Source organism: Pelophylax lessonae (assembly GCF_965119305.1).
Source record: "Pelophylax lessonae genome assembly, chromosome: 1".
Lineage (NCBI taxonomy): Eukaryota > Metazoa > Chordata > Amphibia > Anura > Ranidae > Pelophylax > Pelophylax lessonae.
In genome coordinates this window covers 101,759,071-101,774,974 of record NC_138768.1, presented here as the reverse complement: position 1 = coordinate 101,774,974, position 15,904 = coordinate 101,759,071, and the positions used below count along the sequence as shown (strand labels likewise).

At 41.8% G+C, this 15,904-nt stretch overlaps 1 protein-coding gene across 1 annotated transcript in view; it reads right to left on the bottom strand.

Moving 5' to 3' along the window:
- Nucleotides 1–3,705: 3,705 nt before the first annotated feature.
- LOC309543547 (uncharacterized protein) overlaps nucleotides 3,706–15,904 on the bottom strand; it is a gene marked incomplete at its 3' end in the record, with an annotated part of 142,719 nt that continues 130,520 nt past the window's right edge. Inside the window, exons 8-9 of the mRNA XM_082242968.1 lie at nucleotides 10,266–10,523; nucleotides 3,706–3,906 (exon numbers count right to left, since the gene is read on the bottom strand). Of these exons, the coding sequence (XP_082099094.1) occupies nucleotides 3,706–3,906; nucleotides 10,266–10,523 (459 nt within the window). The remainder of the gene's footprint in view (nucleotides 3,907–10,265; nucleotides 10,524–15,904) is intronic.

Below are 15,904 nucleotides of genomic sequence, written 5' to 3'. Positions count from 1 at the left end.
GGGGTGTCGCCTGAATATCCAGAGAGTGCTGAGTGAGCTGCATTGATCCAGTGTGCCGAGAATCTGCGGAGAGTAAGAGGGGTCCAGTCCCAGGAAAGCCTACACAGGTTGTGAGTACTGAGGATTGCCCCTGGGGGTCTGCCTAGTGTCAGATCCAGTCATCAGCTAGCTGTAAAGGGGTTGCCTAGGTTGTGGACCCTGAAGTTACAGAGGGGGTACATAGTCAGTGGACCCTGAAGAGTCAAGTTCAAGGGGGTACCTGTAATTGGGCCCTGCATTGTACAGAGAGTGTCAGTTGCCAGCACCATTGTACAGAGTTCTACTTCATACTACCTCAAGCTGGCCAAAGTGGAGGACAGTATTCAGTTACCTACACAGCTAAACAGTGTCAAGAGTTCTAAAAGTATTCAGTCCTGAATCTTCTGGACTAAAGTTCGAGGATCCAGCACTTCTGTGTTCCGCAAGTTATTCTCAGTGTCAGTGAGCGTTGGCTGGCGCCGGCTGGCGTCAGGGAAGCGCCAACGGGCATTTTTCCAGGATAAAGTCCCAACTGTATATACTGTAGATAAGCCTCAAGGAGTATCCCACTCATTCTCTTCTCCCATCCCCTAAATACAATACAAACCACAAACAAAGATGCCGGAGTTGTCGCTGCTTCAGTTGTCACACCCAGGGTCACAGCTCACATGGGCTGGGGAAAGTACCGGTACTAATGGCAGACACACATCAGGCCAAAGGCCTGGAAACCTTGCTACACTTAGAGGTTCTAACCCTTCACTGCTCTATCTAAAACTAGAGAAAACATTTAATCCGGTGTTCCATTTGACGTTGTTCAGTCATCAGCAGATATTATGTATAGGTGTTTGGACTTTCTTATACAAAGTTGTTAACAGCACAAAACAAAATAATTTGCTTCAAATATATACTTTATTAGGGTATAGTCATCCATTTATTCATAGCAAAGAAAGAATCAAGGAATAATATCAGCACGCATAGTATATAGGAGATATCCTGCAGTTTTTTCAGTAATAGAGTTTAAAATGCAATGATTACTAATACATGTGTATTGAAGATAAAGAAAAAAGTAACAGACATTAAAGTAAAACTATAGGCATTTTTTTTTCATTTTGGATAGAGCAAGTGAGGGTTATAACCCCTGTCAGATTTTTTTCACCATCTGTGTCCCATTGTAGAGATTTCCCTTTTACTTTTTGTCCCATAGACAAATAGGAAGTGAAAGGAAATCCCTGCAAATTAAGGGAATTTGTTGGGGACCTCCAGGTCACCAGAACTAATGTCCCCACTGGAGCCTCCATTACTTTTCTGGGGACAACCCAAAATTTGGGATTTTCTTTTACTTTCATTTTAAACAAAAATGATAAACAGGACAAGTAAAGAGGGTGAATCTCCTTAACGGGGGCACAGACAGCAATAAAAACGTACAAGTGTTCTAATCCCTCTCCACTCTGTCCAAAACTAAAAATAAAGTTTTGCCGTTAGTTATACTTTAAGAGAAGCTGCTAACTGCAATGATGCAGCACTGGATGTCTGATTGGCCAACCAGCAGAGTCAGGCACTGTCATGGTCATGGGTGTGAAAGAGAGACATTAACCCTGGCCAGACTGATGGAGCATACATTGATTAAAACCAAAAAAATGTATTTATGTAGATGAAGGAAAGTCTGCATAATAATGAATTTCTTATTAAATCAGCCAAATACATTCTAGATGCATCAATATAAAAGCTGTGTAATGTTTTACAGTTCATTTTTTTTTTCCACTTGATGAGTAGAAAGGCCTGTCTAATGGCAGAATGTTGTAGAGAACGAAGCTTGCGCTCTGTGTAAAAGCAGTGGTCCCTCTACAGGGGCCCAACTTGTGCGACTTGTCCTGCGACTTGGGACCGCAAAGTCTTATGACAAGTCGTACTCCATGATTTCTAATGAGTACCGTTCATATCTGTATGACTTCAATTCGGAGAGACTTCAAAGTAGTCCCTGCACTACTTTGGTCCGACTTTGATGCGTTTTGAGGTCCATAGCTCAAGATTACACAGGCATTGCTTCAAGTCCAGTCAAAATCACTGCAAAATCTTTTCAAAATCGCAGCAAATTTGTAGCCAAATCATGGCCAAAAAATCACGGCAAAATCACATGACTTTAATCACTTCCTGACCAACCGCCGCCTTTTTACTGCGGCAGGGTGGCTCTCGTGCGCAAACCGACGTAAAGCTAGGGGGCAAGCGTGCGCCGCCACCGGCACACTCCCACCCCCATTTGGCAGAGGGGGAGCCGATGCATGGGTCAGGTGGCTCCGATTGCTGCCTGACACCCGTGTTCGTTTCACACTGAGAGAGAAGGACGGTTAGCTGTTGTAAACACAGCTGACCGTTCTTCTCCCTGGAATGATTGTAGAGCTCCTGTGATCCTTCTATATAGGATCACAGGTCTCTATGGTCATTTCACAAGCCACGCCCCCCACAGCTAGAATCACTCCCCTAGGCTCACATTTAACCCCTTGATCACCCACAGGGTTAACCCCTTCCAATGGCATTATTACAGTAACAGTGCATATTTTTAGCACTGATTACTGTAGCAATGTCACTGCTACCCCCAAAAGTGTCAAAAATGTCAGTTAGGGGTCCGATCTGTCTGCCGCAATGTCGCAGTCCCGCTAAAAAAAAAATTGCAGATTGCCGCCATTACTAGTAAAAAAAAAAAAAAAACATAAATCTTTCCTGTAGTTAGTAGATGTGATAACTTTTGCGCAAACCAATCAAAATACCCTTTTTGCGATTTTTTTTTTTTTACCAAAAATATGTAGCAGAAAACAAATTGGCCTAAAATGTTAAAAAATTTTGATTTTTAAATTTTTTTGTTTTGAGAATGTCATATAGCAGAATGTGAAAATTGTTGTTTTTTTTTTTTTCAAAACTGTCGCTTTTTTTTGTTTATAGCGCAAAAAATAAAAATCACACAGGTGATCAAATACCACCAAAAGAAAGCTCTATTTATGGTAAAAAAAGAACATCAATTTTATTTGGGTACAGAATCGCATGACCGCACAATCGTCCGTTAAAATTGCGCAGTCCCAAATCGCAAAATAGGGCCTGGTCATTAAGGGGGAAAATCCTTCCGGTCTTAAAGTGGTTAAGGTCGCACAAGTGTGAAAGGGACCTAAGTCAGACCTAGAGCTCTCCAATCAGGGAGCAAATGATTTGCTGATATTTTAGACTCAGCAAGGTGTTTGTTGGATCCATGTAGAGACCATTGCATCTACACAGAGAACAAGGGTCCTTCTCTTCAGCATACTGGCAGGGGACAGGCTTTTCTTTTCAGGCTGTGCTTGCTTTACAAAGAAAAAGAACTATAAAACTCTGCACACCTTTTGTTTTGATGTATCTGGAATGTTTATAGTTAATTTACAATGAACGTCAATCTTTACCCTGATTTATGACAACTGACTGAAAAATGTGGCTGCCGCCCACAGAAGCCAATCAGATTACATCTTTTCTGAGATGCCAGAAATCTCACATTGGTATTGATCTTACAACAGAACTCATCTTTGGAAACTAACAGAAAGAAAACACAAGAAGCTTGCCCATAACACTATATTTAGCAGTTTGGTTCTAAAATAATTGGAAAATAAAGGCATCTGATTTTTTGTCATTGGCAACAGGTCGAGCTTTGCGTCAGGTTTTTTTTTTCTACACTTCACTGCTGTCGTTACTACGGTAATTCTTCCCTTCACTGCTGTTGTTACTAATTATTTCCTTAATCCATGAGACATAGTCCTTGGTCAGTCGAGTGAATACACTGGGCAACTTTGAGGCTCCACAAACCGGATCGCCAAAGGAATTCACACCTCGGAAAACATTGTCACAGATTAAAGGACCACCCGAATCTCCCTGGGGAAACATTAAACAGTAAGTTTGGAACAAAGCATCATAAATTCAAACTGACATTTTAAAACGGATGTGCAGGTAGTCTCATTCAATTGGGAAGTAGGGGTTGCACAGACATGTAAGGTGTGGGTGTATGTGCCTGTCCCCAAACTCAGTGTGACAGTGTAAGTTTGAGGACATGCACCGGCAACCACATGGATGTCAAACTGAGAGCAAAAGCTGTGTCCATGCAGACACTGAGTCCCGATTGACATTGATAGGATTGCCTGCACAGGGATGCATTTCCAGCAGCCAAAACACAACCCTCACATGGGAGTACGCTTAATAAGTCCCCACTGTTTAATCGGTGACCTAAAAAAAAAGATTTAAGAGAAGCAGAATTTTGATAAAGTCCTGAAATGACTTTTTTCAGTGAGTCTTGGTAAATATTTCCCCCCCATGACAGTAGCACATAAATAAAATCTATACTGAAAAAAGAATTAAAGTAAATCTATGGTCACAGCATACACTTTAATTTTATTACATAAGCTTATTTGAAAATTCTCCTTTCATGTTGTGAGTTCCGCCTGTCTACTGGCCGTCCTTTTCCACAACCTTCTGTATTCCCTGCTTGCTTTGCAGCTTCTCCTCTGCTGCTTACGTTCAATATCTAAGGACTACACATCCCATGGTACCTTGCTGCCTGCAAGCAGTGATTTCTGTACACTCCACATTCTGAATCTCCTCCTCTCCGCACCTCTGTAGTTCAGAAGGCAGGCTCTGTGAAATGTGTGACACGGCAGTGCCTACTCACAGGGCAAAGTGATAATGTGTCACAGAATTCAAGGAAGTAAATGTGTAGAGATCTTCACAAAGTAAGTTTACAAACTTCACGATCGTTTAGAGCAGGGGTTTCCAAACTCTCTAAGTAAGGAGCCAGTTTACTGTCCTTCAGGCTTTAGGGGGGCCACGGTATCGATGCCCTATCCTTGGTTTTAAAGGGAGAAATAGTGTCCCATTGTTGGTAACAATTGGAAAAATAGTGCCCCACTGATGGTGTCAGTAGGGGGAGTGGTGCCCCACTATTGCTGTCATTTGGTGGAATAGTGCCCCAAGGGTCAGATAAAGGCAAGCCGAGTTTGGAGACCATTGATTTAGAGCAATAGGAGTACGCTAGAAATAATTGAAATGCAATGTGGAAATTAAATATTGATTTAACATTTTGGATGCACTGTGGATACACTTTAATGTTACCATAGCTTCCTTCTTTTTGAAAACGCTTGTTATGTAGCAGCCACGGCATTCCTTAGAGTTCAACACACTTTGAGTAAATCTTCAAAAAAAGTATACAGCAAATAAAATCAAGGTAAAATCAGGTACTACGCTAAGCCAAAAAGCGGAGAACTCATTAGTTTTTTTTTTTCTAGTTTTTCCAGGTTAGTGACTTAAAGTCCTAGCCTCGGATGAGGAAATGTGCGGGGCGGAGCGATGTGCTGACACCATCGTGGTCCACAATTCCTAGAAGGATGGGTGGCTGCTGATTTGTCGGCTGGCGAAATTGGTTTTAAAAGCCGATTATTTACTTCTGTTGATGTAAGTGCAATTTTTGAGCACTGGTAATAAGCTTTTAAGGATTTTACACTATGTGGAGCCTTCTATATTTTGGGCTTAACTTTTGACATCACTCTCTGGATGGTTGGTCGGATGCTGTGAGAGGACCCTCAGACGGTACCTTTTTATGTGACCTGAAGTCCCCTAAACCTGGCCACATTCTTCACTTGTAGGTCTGGACTTCAATCTAGCTTCTGAGCTCTGTCATGTCTCCCATCTGTTCAATTCCCAATAAAGGTATTCCCTGCTGGCCACGGAATGGTTCCACTGAATAACTGGAGTTATGGGATGCATGAGAGTATTCTAAAACCCTCTCCTTATATTGATGTGATATGCTTCTATTATGTTCTTTTTCTGATAGGTCTTTAAATAGAATCAGTCAAAGCTGGGCTGGTAAGAGTACCAGCTGAAGTCTGTGTAGCCCACAGGAATCTTGTCATAGGAGGGAGAAGATATGAGAGGGAACCCCAAAAATAGGGATAGGACTCTTAACTTGCAAGAGTCTTGTTTACCCACATTAGTGCAGAGCATATCTTCTGTAATGCAATACCTTTTACAAGCATTCTTGCATTTTCCTCTATGCAGTATTGTGACATTGATTTCCCTTAGCTTGTCTGAAAGGTTTTCTTCTTAAGTTTTTTCCCATCCAGGTATCCTACATGATAAGTTATGTTCCTGCTCAAGGAAGTCTATTCTCCTATTGTTCAGCTATGTCTGCATATAAAACAAGTGCTGGCCCTGCATGCATCAGAAACATGTAGGAAGAAATCTGGACGGCTGCACACTGCTTGAATCACCTTTAATGGTTCCAAAAATGTAAAAGCGACAATCCATACAGCACATCGAAGTAAAAACCAGATTAGCTTACTTGTTTCACACCTATCTTGGTGCTTAGTCATAGCTGGTATATTGGTTACACACACACGTGTGTATATATATATATATACAGTGCCTTGCGAAAATATTCGGCCCCCTTGAACTTTGCGACCTTTTGCCACATTTCAGGCTTCAAACATAAAGATATAAAACTGTAATGTTTTGTGAAGAATCAACAACAAGTGGGACACAATCATGTAGTGGAACGAAATTCATTGGATATTTCAAACTTTTTTAACAAATAAAAAAACTGAAAAATTGGGCGTGCAAAATTATTCAGTCCCCTTAAGTTAATACTTTGTAGCGCCACCTTTTGCTGCGATTACAGCTGTAAGTCGCTTGGGGTATGTCTCTATCAGTTTTGCACATCGAGAGACTGAAATTTTTGCCCATTCCTCCTTGCAAAACAGCTCGAGCTCAGTGAGGTTGGATGGAGAGCATTTGTGAACAGCAGTTTTCAGTTCTTTCCACAGATTCTCGATTGGATTCAGGTCTGGACTTTGACTTGGCCATTCTAACACCTGGATATGTTTATTTGTGAATCATTCTATTGTAGATTTTGCTTTATGTTTTGGATCATTGTCTTATTGGAAGACAAATCTCCGTCCCAGTCTCAGGTCTTTTGCAGACTCCATCAGGTTTTCTTCGAGAATGGTCCTGTATTTGGCTCCATCCATCTTCCCATCAATTTTAACCATCTTCCCTGTCCCTGCTGAAGAAAAGCAGACCCAAACCATGATGCTGCCACCACCATGTCTGACAGTGGGGATGGTGTGTTCAGGGTGATGAGCTGTTTTGCTTTTACGCCAAACATAACGTTTTGCATTGTTGCCAAAAAGTTCGATTTTGGTTTCATCTGACCAGAGCACCTTCTTCCACATGTTTGGTGTGTCTCCCAGGTGGCTTGTGGCAAACTTTAAACTACACTTTTTATGGATATCTTTAAGAAATGGCTTTCTTCTTGCCACTCTTCCATAAAGGCCAGATTTGTGCAGTATAAGACTTTTGATAAGACTAAGATTGTTGTCCTATGGACAGAGTCTCCCACCTCAGCTGTAGATCTCTCCAGAGTGATCATGGGCCTCTTGGCTGCCTCTCTGATCAGTCTTCTCCTTGTATGAGCTGAAAGTTTAGAGGGATGGCCAGGTCTTCGTAGATTTGCAGTGGTCTGATACTCCTTCCATTTCAATATTATCGCTTGCACAGTGCTCCTTGGGATGTTTAAAGCTTGGGAAATCTTTTTGTATCCAAATCCGGCTTTAAACTTCTCCACAACAATATCTTGGACCTGCCTGGTGTGTTCCTTGTTCTTCATGATGCTCTCTGCGCTTTAAATGGACCTCTGAGACTATCACAGTGCAGGTGCATTTATACAGAGACTTGATTACACACAGGTGGATTCTATTTATCATCATTAGTCATTTAGGTCAACATGGGATCATTCAGAGATCCTCACTGAACTTCTGGAGAGAGTTTGCTGTACTGAAAGTAAAGGGGCTGAATAATTTTGCACGCCCAATTTTTCAGTTTTTTATTTGTTAACAAAGTTTGAAATATCCAATAAATTTTGTTCCACTTCATGATTGTGTCCCACTTGTTGTTGATTCTTCACAAATAATTACAGTTTTAGATCTTTATGTTTGAAGCCTAAAATGTGGCAAAAGGTCGAAAAGTTCAAGGGGGCCGAATACTTTCGCAAGGCACTATATATATATATATGTATATATATATATATATATATATACACACACACACAGGCACAGTATCTCACAAAAGTAAGTACACCCCTGACATTTTTGTAAATATTTTATATTTTATTTTATCTTTTCATGTGACAACACTGAAGAAATTACACTTTGCTACAATGTAAAGTAGTGAGTGTACAGCTTGTATAACAATGTAAATTTGCTGTCCCCTCAAAATAACTCAACACATAACCATTAATGTCTAAACCCTGGCAACAAAAGTTAGTACACCTCAAGTTAAAATGTCCAATTGGGGCTCAATTAGCCATTTTCCTTCCCCGGGGTCATGTGATTCGTTAGTGTTACAAGGTCTCAGGTGTGAATGGGGAGCAGGTGTGTTAAATTTGGTGTTATCACTCTCAATCTCTCATACTGGCCACTGGAAGTTCAACACCTCATGACAAAGAACTCTCTGAGGATCTGGAAAAAAGAATTGTTGCGCTGCATAAAGATGGACTAGGCTATAAGAAGATTGCCAAGACCCTGAAACTGAGCTGCAGCACAGTGGCCAAGACCATACAGCGGTTTAACAGGAGGGGTTACACTCAGAACCGGCTTCGCCATGGTCGACCAAAGAAGTTGAGTGCACATGCTCCACGTCATATCCAGAGGTTGTCTTTGGGGGAAATAGACGTATTAGTGCTGCCAGCATTGCTGCAGAGGATGAAGGGGTGGGTGGTCAGCCTGTCAGTGCTCAGACCATATGCCGCACACTGCATCAAATTGGTCTGCATGGCTGTCATCCCAGAAGGAAGCCTCTTCTAAAGGTGATGCACAAGAAAGTCCGCAGTTTGCTGAAGACAAGCAGATTAAGGACATGGATTACTGGAACCATGTCCTGTGGTCTGATGAGACCAAGATAAACTTATTTGGTTCAGATGGTGTCAAGCGTGTGTGGCTGCAACCAGGTGAGGAGTACAAAGTTAAGCGTGTCTTGCCTACAGTCAAGCATGGCGGTGGAAGTCTCATGGTCTGGGGCTGCATGAGTGCTTCCAGGACTGGGGAGCTACAGGTCATTGAGGGAACCATGATTGCCAACTTGTACTGTGACATATTGAAGCAAAGCATGATCCCCTCCCTTCGGAAACTGGGCCGCAGGGCAGTATTCTAACATGATAAAGACCCCAAACACACCTCCAAGATGACCACTGCCTTGCTAAAGAAGCTGAGGGTAAAGGCGATGAACTGGCCAAGCATGTCTCCAGACCTAAACCCTATTGAGCATCTGTGGGGCATCCACAAACGGAAAGTGGAGGACTCCAGTGGCAACCTGTGAAGCTCTGATGAACTTCATGCCCTAGAGGGTTATGGCAGTGCTGGAAAATAATGGTGGCCACACAAAATATTGACACTTTTAGGCCCAAATTGAACTTTTTATTTAGACATTAATGGCTGTGTGAGTTATTTTGAGGGGACAGCAAATTTACACTGTTATACAAGCTGTACACTCACTACGTTACATTGTAGCAAAGTGTAATTTCTTCAGTGTTGTCACATATAAAAATGTAATAAAATATTTACAAAAATGTGAGGGGAGTACTCACTTTTGTGAGATACTGTACATACATGCAAAAATAAGCAGATGGCCAATGAAAACATAGACAGGTGAATAATCATCCCGACAGAGAGACCAATCACCTGTCCAACCACAGATAAAAACATAGGCAACTAGGCAAAAAAGCCCTAAACAGTTTAGAAAACTTGATAAAAACTAAAATGTGAACCTTACATCATAACATAGACTTCATTACCAGATGCATAGATACATATGTATATTGTTTTATACTATATTAATTGAAAATGTCACATTATACACATATAAACGTAACAAAGTAGCCATGGTAAGACTGTGGAAATGTGCACATCGATCGATTATGCATATAACATATATCAACCTAGACAAACCTATGACAAACATGCCACTAAAGAGCAAGATCACCAGAAAAGCATATATGAACCCATATAAGGGCTACTAAATAAATATTATATCTTGATGTACAAAATATATATTCTCATAGGGTGTATTGATGTATAGATAATTGTGAATATGAGTGGGATATGCCCCCTAAAGTCTGTGTAGCCCATGTGAATCTTGTCACAGGAGGGAGAAGATATGAGAGGGAACCCCAGAAATAGGGATAGGACTCTTACCTTGCAAGAGTCTTGTTTATTGGCACCCACATTAGTGCAGAGCATATCTTCTGTAATGGAATACCTTATCCAAGCTTCCTTGCATTTTCCTCTATCCAGTATTGTGACATTGATTTCCCTTAGCTTGTCTGAAAGTTTTCCTTCTTCAGTTTGTCCCCATCCAGCTATCCTACATACTGTCCCTTCTTTAGGGTCTTCAAATGTCTCTGGTAATTGCAAGATATTGACAGCCTCATCAAGCGTTGCATTCTTGGATAACTGAAAGGAAATAAATTATATACATTTATTGCACATATCTTTAAAAGTGTTAGTTAGAATTGTTATACACATAGGCAGTGTCCATAGCAGGGAAATGTGGAATTGTTGCCAATAAAATATTTATATTCTACAACATGACCAATTTGTTGGTTGAGCATCACAGAATTTCACTTACTCTTACTCCATGATTGAGCATGGATTGAGATAACCACAAACCATAGCATCATTTATGACTGATATTGCTATAACTGTATGCAGTGTTATATGGCAAAGTCTCTCAAAATGGTGTTAACATACTAACTATTGCTCCATTGCTAATAGTAATGACAGCGTCAGAAAGAAGTACAGGCATACCACGTTTTACATACACTCACTTTACGTACACTCGCGAGTACGGACATACCCGAGAGTGTACGTAAAGTGCCTCGCAAGTACGGACATTCCTGCACCGCGAAGCCGCAGTATAGCCTGGAAGAGGCGGAGCTGCTGCCCGGAGTTGTGAGGCCGCTAGTGAAGTCTACACATGTGAATATATAGGATAGACATCTGATATCACCAGGAATACAGGAATATCCATCACCTCCTTATATGCTAGGATATCATTAGAGGCCCATCTCTCTGGTGAGTGGGTTCACTATTGTTTGGAATACAGCACCAGCACTTTTCTATGAACTAATCCTTCAACACGGTTTTCCAGTTGAAATGTTAAGGACTATTATTTCACTCAGCACTTTATTTATTTGACGTGTTAAGTTGCTAATGCATTTATTTATTTCTATCAGCATTGTGTTGCACATTCTATAGATATTGGAGGGATACCTTTGTACCTATAGCCAGAGGATATATTTACCACTATATTTATAATCTTTTTTACTATGTTTATTTTAGTTATCAATGCATTATTTATATCAGTTGTGCATGTAAATGGACTACTGGAATGCAGTACATGCATTGAGAAGTGAAAAAAGTTATTGCTTCACTTTAAGTACATTTTCGTTTTACATACATGCTCCGGTCCCATTGTGTACTTAAAAGTGGGGTATGCCTGTAAAGGGTTTAATAATGACTCAGAGTCTTCTGGCTCCAAATTGTTATTTTCTTCCAAAATCAACTCCCACTGTCCTCTAATACAAAACCAATTGTGTTTCAAGTAGTGCAGCGCTATGAACATCAAAATTAATAATGCTTAAAAATAAACAATGTAATATGATAAAAAATATGCATCAAATCATAAGTCCATTGCATCAAAGAAGACCATTCAGCATATGGAGATGGTAGAAAGTCCAATTAAGAATGAAGATCCCAAGATGTGTAGAGCAGAGATGGAAAAAAAACACCCGTGCACATAGATAAGGTGGCAGCTTACCCCAATACGTGGGCCACCAAATTAATGGATGGGCCACTTAAAGCATTAGATGTTAACTCTTGTGGGATGGACTTTCTCCTCTGCACGAACAGACCAGGGATGATTCCAAGTATATCTACACCTCGCTCACTCACAGATCCAGATATGACTCCAGTGTGTGTGACAATATGCAAGGGATAGAGGAAATCATAGCGTAATCCCGTATGGTAAAAAGGTCAGCTTTATTAAAGGTTCTACTTACAAATTGGTAGATGTGCACAAGCTAATAAGTATAAAAAGCGGCGTCCCGCTATGGTAGACACAAAGCCGGCGTCCTGGGGGCGTGACAAGCGCGATGTCCGGAACCTCCCGACCGGTTTCGTCAGAGTGACGTCGTCAGGGGCGTGGTTACCGGACATCGCGGTCACGCCTAACATATACCCCATACAGTAATCACATCCGGAGACTCATCCAATCACGGACGAGAAAGGGCGGAAGTGACACATCCACTATCTGGCCATTGAGGGCGGAAGTAGTTAAAGCGCAGCTACAATCAAGGAAGACCAGAGGTTTGAAACAAGAAAATACTTGGCAATCCTCGATAATACTAATAATATATAAAAACCAATTACCTGCAAGGTGGTATAGCCAGTTCTCAAATGCTCTATTGTGCAGGTATGATGAACTTTCACTTAGGATAGTAAATAAGGTCACACTGAGCAAACTTCAATCATCCAGTCATACATGTGTAGCATTACCCCCACAAGGGCCATTGGATTTTTGGGTCCTCCCTTACGCACACAGCCAGACAGCAGGAATTTTCCAGCACTCACACAGAATTCAAGAACCAGTCCAGGGTGTTTGGTTTTGTATTTGGTTTATTAGGGGATGAACTTGGATAGGTAAGGGAGGGCATGGGATGCCCAGAACTGTAATTTGAATGCCAACTGAGGACTTTAACTGTTTCTAGCTGTTAAAAGTCACTATGCTGTCACATAGGATAAATGGATCAGCTCCACTAATAGCAAAAAGATTCCAAAAACTGGATGCAGATGCTTTTTTTTCTGTACAAAATGCCACAGGCGGTTCCTTTTAAACAAGAGATGAAGGTTGGCTTTACAGCCTTTAATTGGCACTAAGCTGTCCCTTTTGTGGTGAGCAAGCAGGGTATTGCACCAGGCTGCTTCTCCTCTATCAGGCTCTGGGGTGTAGTGGTTGAAATTACTCACTCCCTTTGGTGAATCCTGAAGCTCAAGTGACTTCTGAACGGATCTCCTGCTGAACAGGTCCCATCCTTGGCTACCAGGATGGCTTCAGCTAAGCCTAACTGAGGCTGAATGGGTGTGAGGCTATAGCTGCTTCTGGTCTCTTTATCTGGGTTCTTCCTTGTGCCCAGAGGCAGAGCCCCCCAGCACAGGGGTCTCCTCCAGGCAAATGGACCCTGGTCTGTACCCCTGCTGCCAAGCTCCAGAATATTTATGGCATATCTCCTGTACTGATCCAGGGATTGGAGAAGACTCAATAAATATTCAGGCCTAATCTATGCTCCACCACACTCTAAGTGCTAAAACTCTCCAGCAGTTCGAGAAGCCAAGGGGAGGGAACAGAGAATCACCCCTGGAGCTTTCAACACAACAATTAACCCAAACTTTTCTTCTTACAGAGGAGCTGAAACTACATTTTCCTACTCTGAACACCTGAGGGTGCTACACATGTAAAATAATTCTTCTTTTTACAGTGCATCCTGGTGCCATCCCTTCCCCAGGAAAGTGACGCACACGCACATCCAAATAAAGAAAACATAATTCTTCCATTGCTCTGTGATCCAGGTTTGAGAAATTAATAGTGGGGGTTTGCCATACCTCCCAACTTTTGAACTTGAGAATGAGGGACACTTGACGCCGCAAAAAAGTGGCTTCAGGGACATAGTTAAACAAAACCCAGGCATCTGATATTGCTGCAGGGGTGCTTTGGAAAGGAAGAGGACTTGTGACAGAAGATTGGGTAGAGTGGGGGGGGGGGGGTTTGGGTATTCGTGCTGTTGGGGTGCTCTAGGAGGGAAGAGGACTTGTGCTAGATGGTGGGGTTGGGGGATCAGATATGTGCTGGTGGTTGCAAATGACTTGTACAGGAAGGGGGGTTGGATTTGTGCTAGAAGGTGAAGTGGGAGGATTTCAAATCCAACCCCCCCTACTAGTACAAGTCCTCTCCATTTTCAAAGTACCCCACCCCCAGCACATATCATCTTACCACTGGGCCTCTTCTCAAATCACTTCTCAAAGTGTACACAACCTTGTTAGCTACCCCCTCCACCCTCCTTCCTGGTCACTGTGTCCCCTCTCCTGTAAGTCTCCATCTATAATAAATTACTGCAGACAACAGTTTAGCAGCACTGTTTATGTTATGCATTACCAGAATTGTATAAAGTACTCGAAACCCATACTTGAGTAAAAGTACAAGTGCTCGATCAAAAAGTGACTTGAGTAGAAGTACTAAAGTATTCAAAATTTTAGCAGTAGCATTTATTTTAGTATGCGCTGATAATACACATGTTTTGAGCTTCATGAAACCTGCCATCTACTGTTCTGGCAGTGGTAATTTTTATAATTGTAACGAGTAACTATGCAGCACAAAAAAAAAAATATCGGAGTAGAAGTATTGAAATCATCGAAAAAATGTAGTGAAGTAAAAGTGGAAGTAGGAGAAAAAAATTCTACTCTAGGAAAGTACAGATACCGCCTTTCAGTACTTAAGTACAGTAGTGAAGTAGTTCTACTTAGTTACTATACATCTCTGTGCATTACCTCCTCAGCTCCTCCTACTGTCTGTGTACATGAGAATGTCAGAGCTGAGGAGGTGGTGGTTTCAGTCTGCTCTGCAATGTGTTGTACAGGCAGCGAGTGAGGAAAGATGCCAGCTGCCATAGAGGGGCAGATAGTGGTATGTGGAACCCCAGACATCCTGCAAGACATGTTGGGCAGGTGTCCCAGATGCCCATGCTAGTGTGCCCCTATCATGCCAGTTACTGGAGCTTAGTGCCAGTACTTGTTCAATACATTTTAAAAAAAATTGAAACTCTTCAATACGTATGATTTTGTACACACTGAAAATAGACAGAGGGCTAACACTTGGTTTGAGCCCACCCTAAAGAAGAACCTTACTAGAATACTAGGGACTGATTAGCAACCAGCTACTGTTAAGACTATGAATACTTAGGTCAGAAGTAACGTAATGTAGAATATAGTGTACATCAGTGGTCCCCAACCATTTTGGCACCGGTGACCAGTTTTGTGGGGGTTGTTGGCCAGGAGTGATTTGTCTGGGCAATGGCTGGTTTTAGCGCTTTAATTTATTACAACACCATAGTTGATATGGTGTCAGGATGATTGAAGTGCATTACTGTATTTGTAAAAAAATTCAATAGTTAAACTCACCATAATGCAGAGGGAGCCCTGAGCATGTCACTTGCCACCATTGCCTGCCACCAGATGCAGTGTGTCACAGTATTGCACATTACATGGAAGGCACAGACCGCAATGCACGTTACATGGAAAGAACAGACAGCAATGCACGTTACATGGAAGAAACAGACAGCAATGCACGTTACATGGAAGGAACAGAGAGCAATGCATGTTACATGGAAGGAACAGACAGCAACGCACGTTACATGGAAGGAACAGACAGAAATGCATGTTACATGGAAGGCACAGACAGCAATGCATGTTACATGGAAGGCACAGACAGCAATGCATGTTACATGGAAGGAACAGACAGCAATGCATGTTACATGGAAGGAACAGACAGCAATGCACGTTACATGGAAGGCACAGACAGCAATGCATGTTACATGGAAGGAACAGACAGCAATGCATGTTACATGGAAGGCACAGACAGCAATGCACGTTGCATGGAAAGCAGAGATCGCATTGCACATTACATGGAAGGCACAGATCACATTGCACATTACATGGTAGGCACAGATCGCTTTACACGTTACATCAAAGGCAGAGATCGCATTACACATTACATCGAAGGC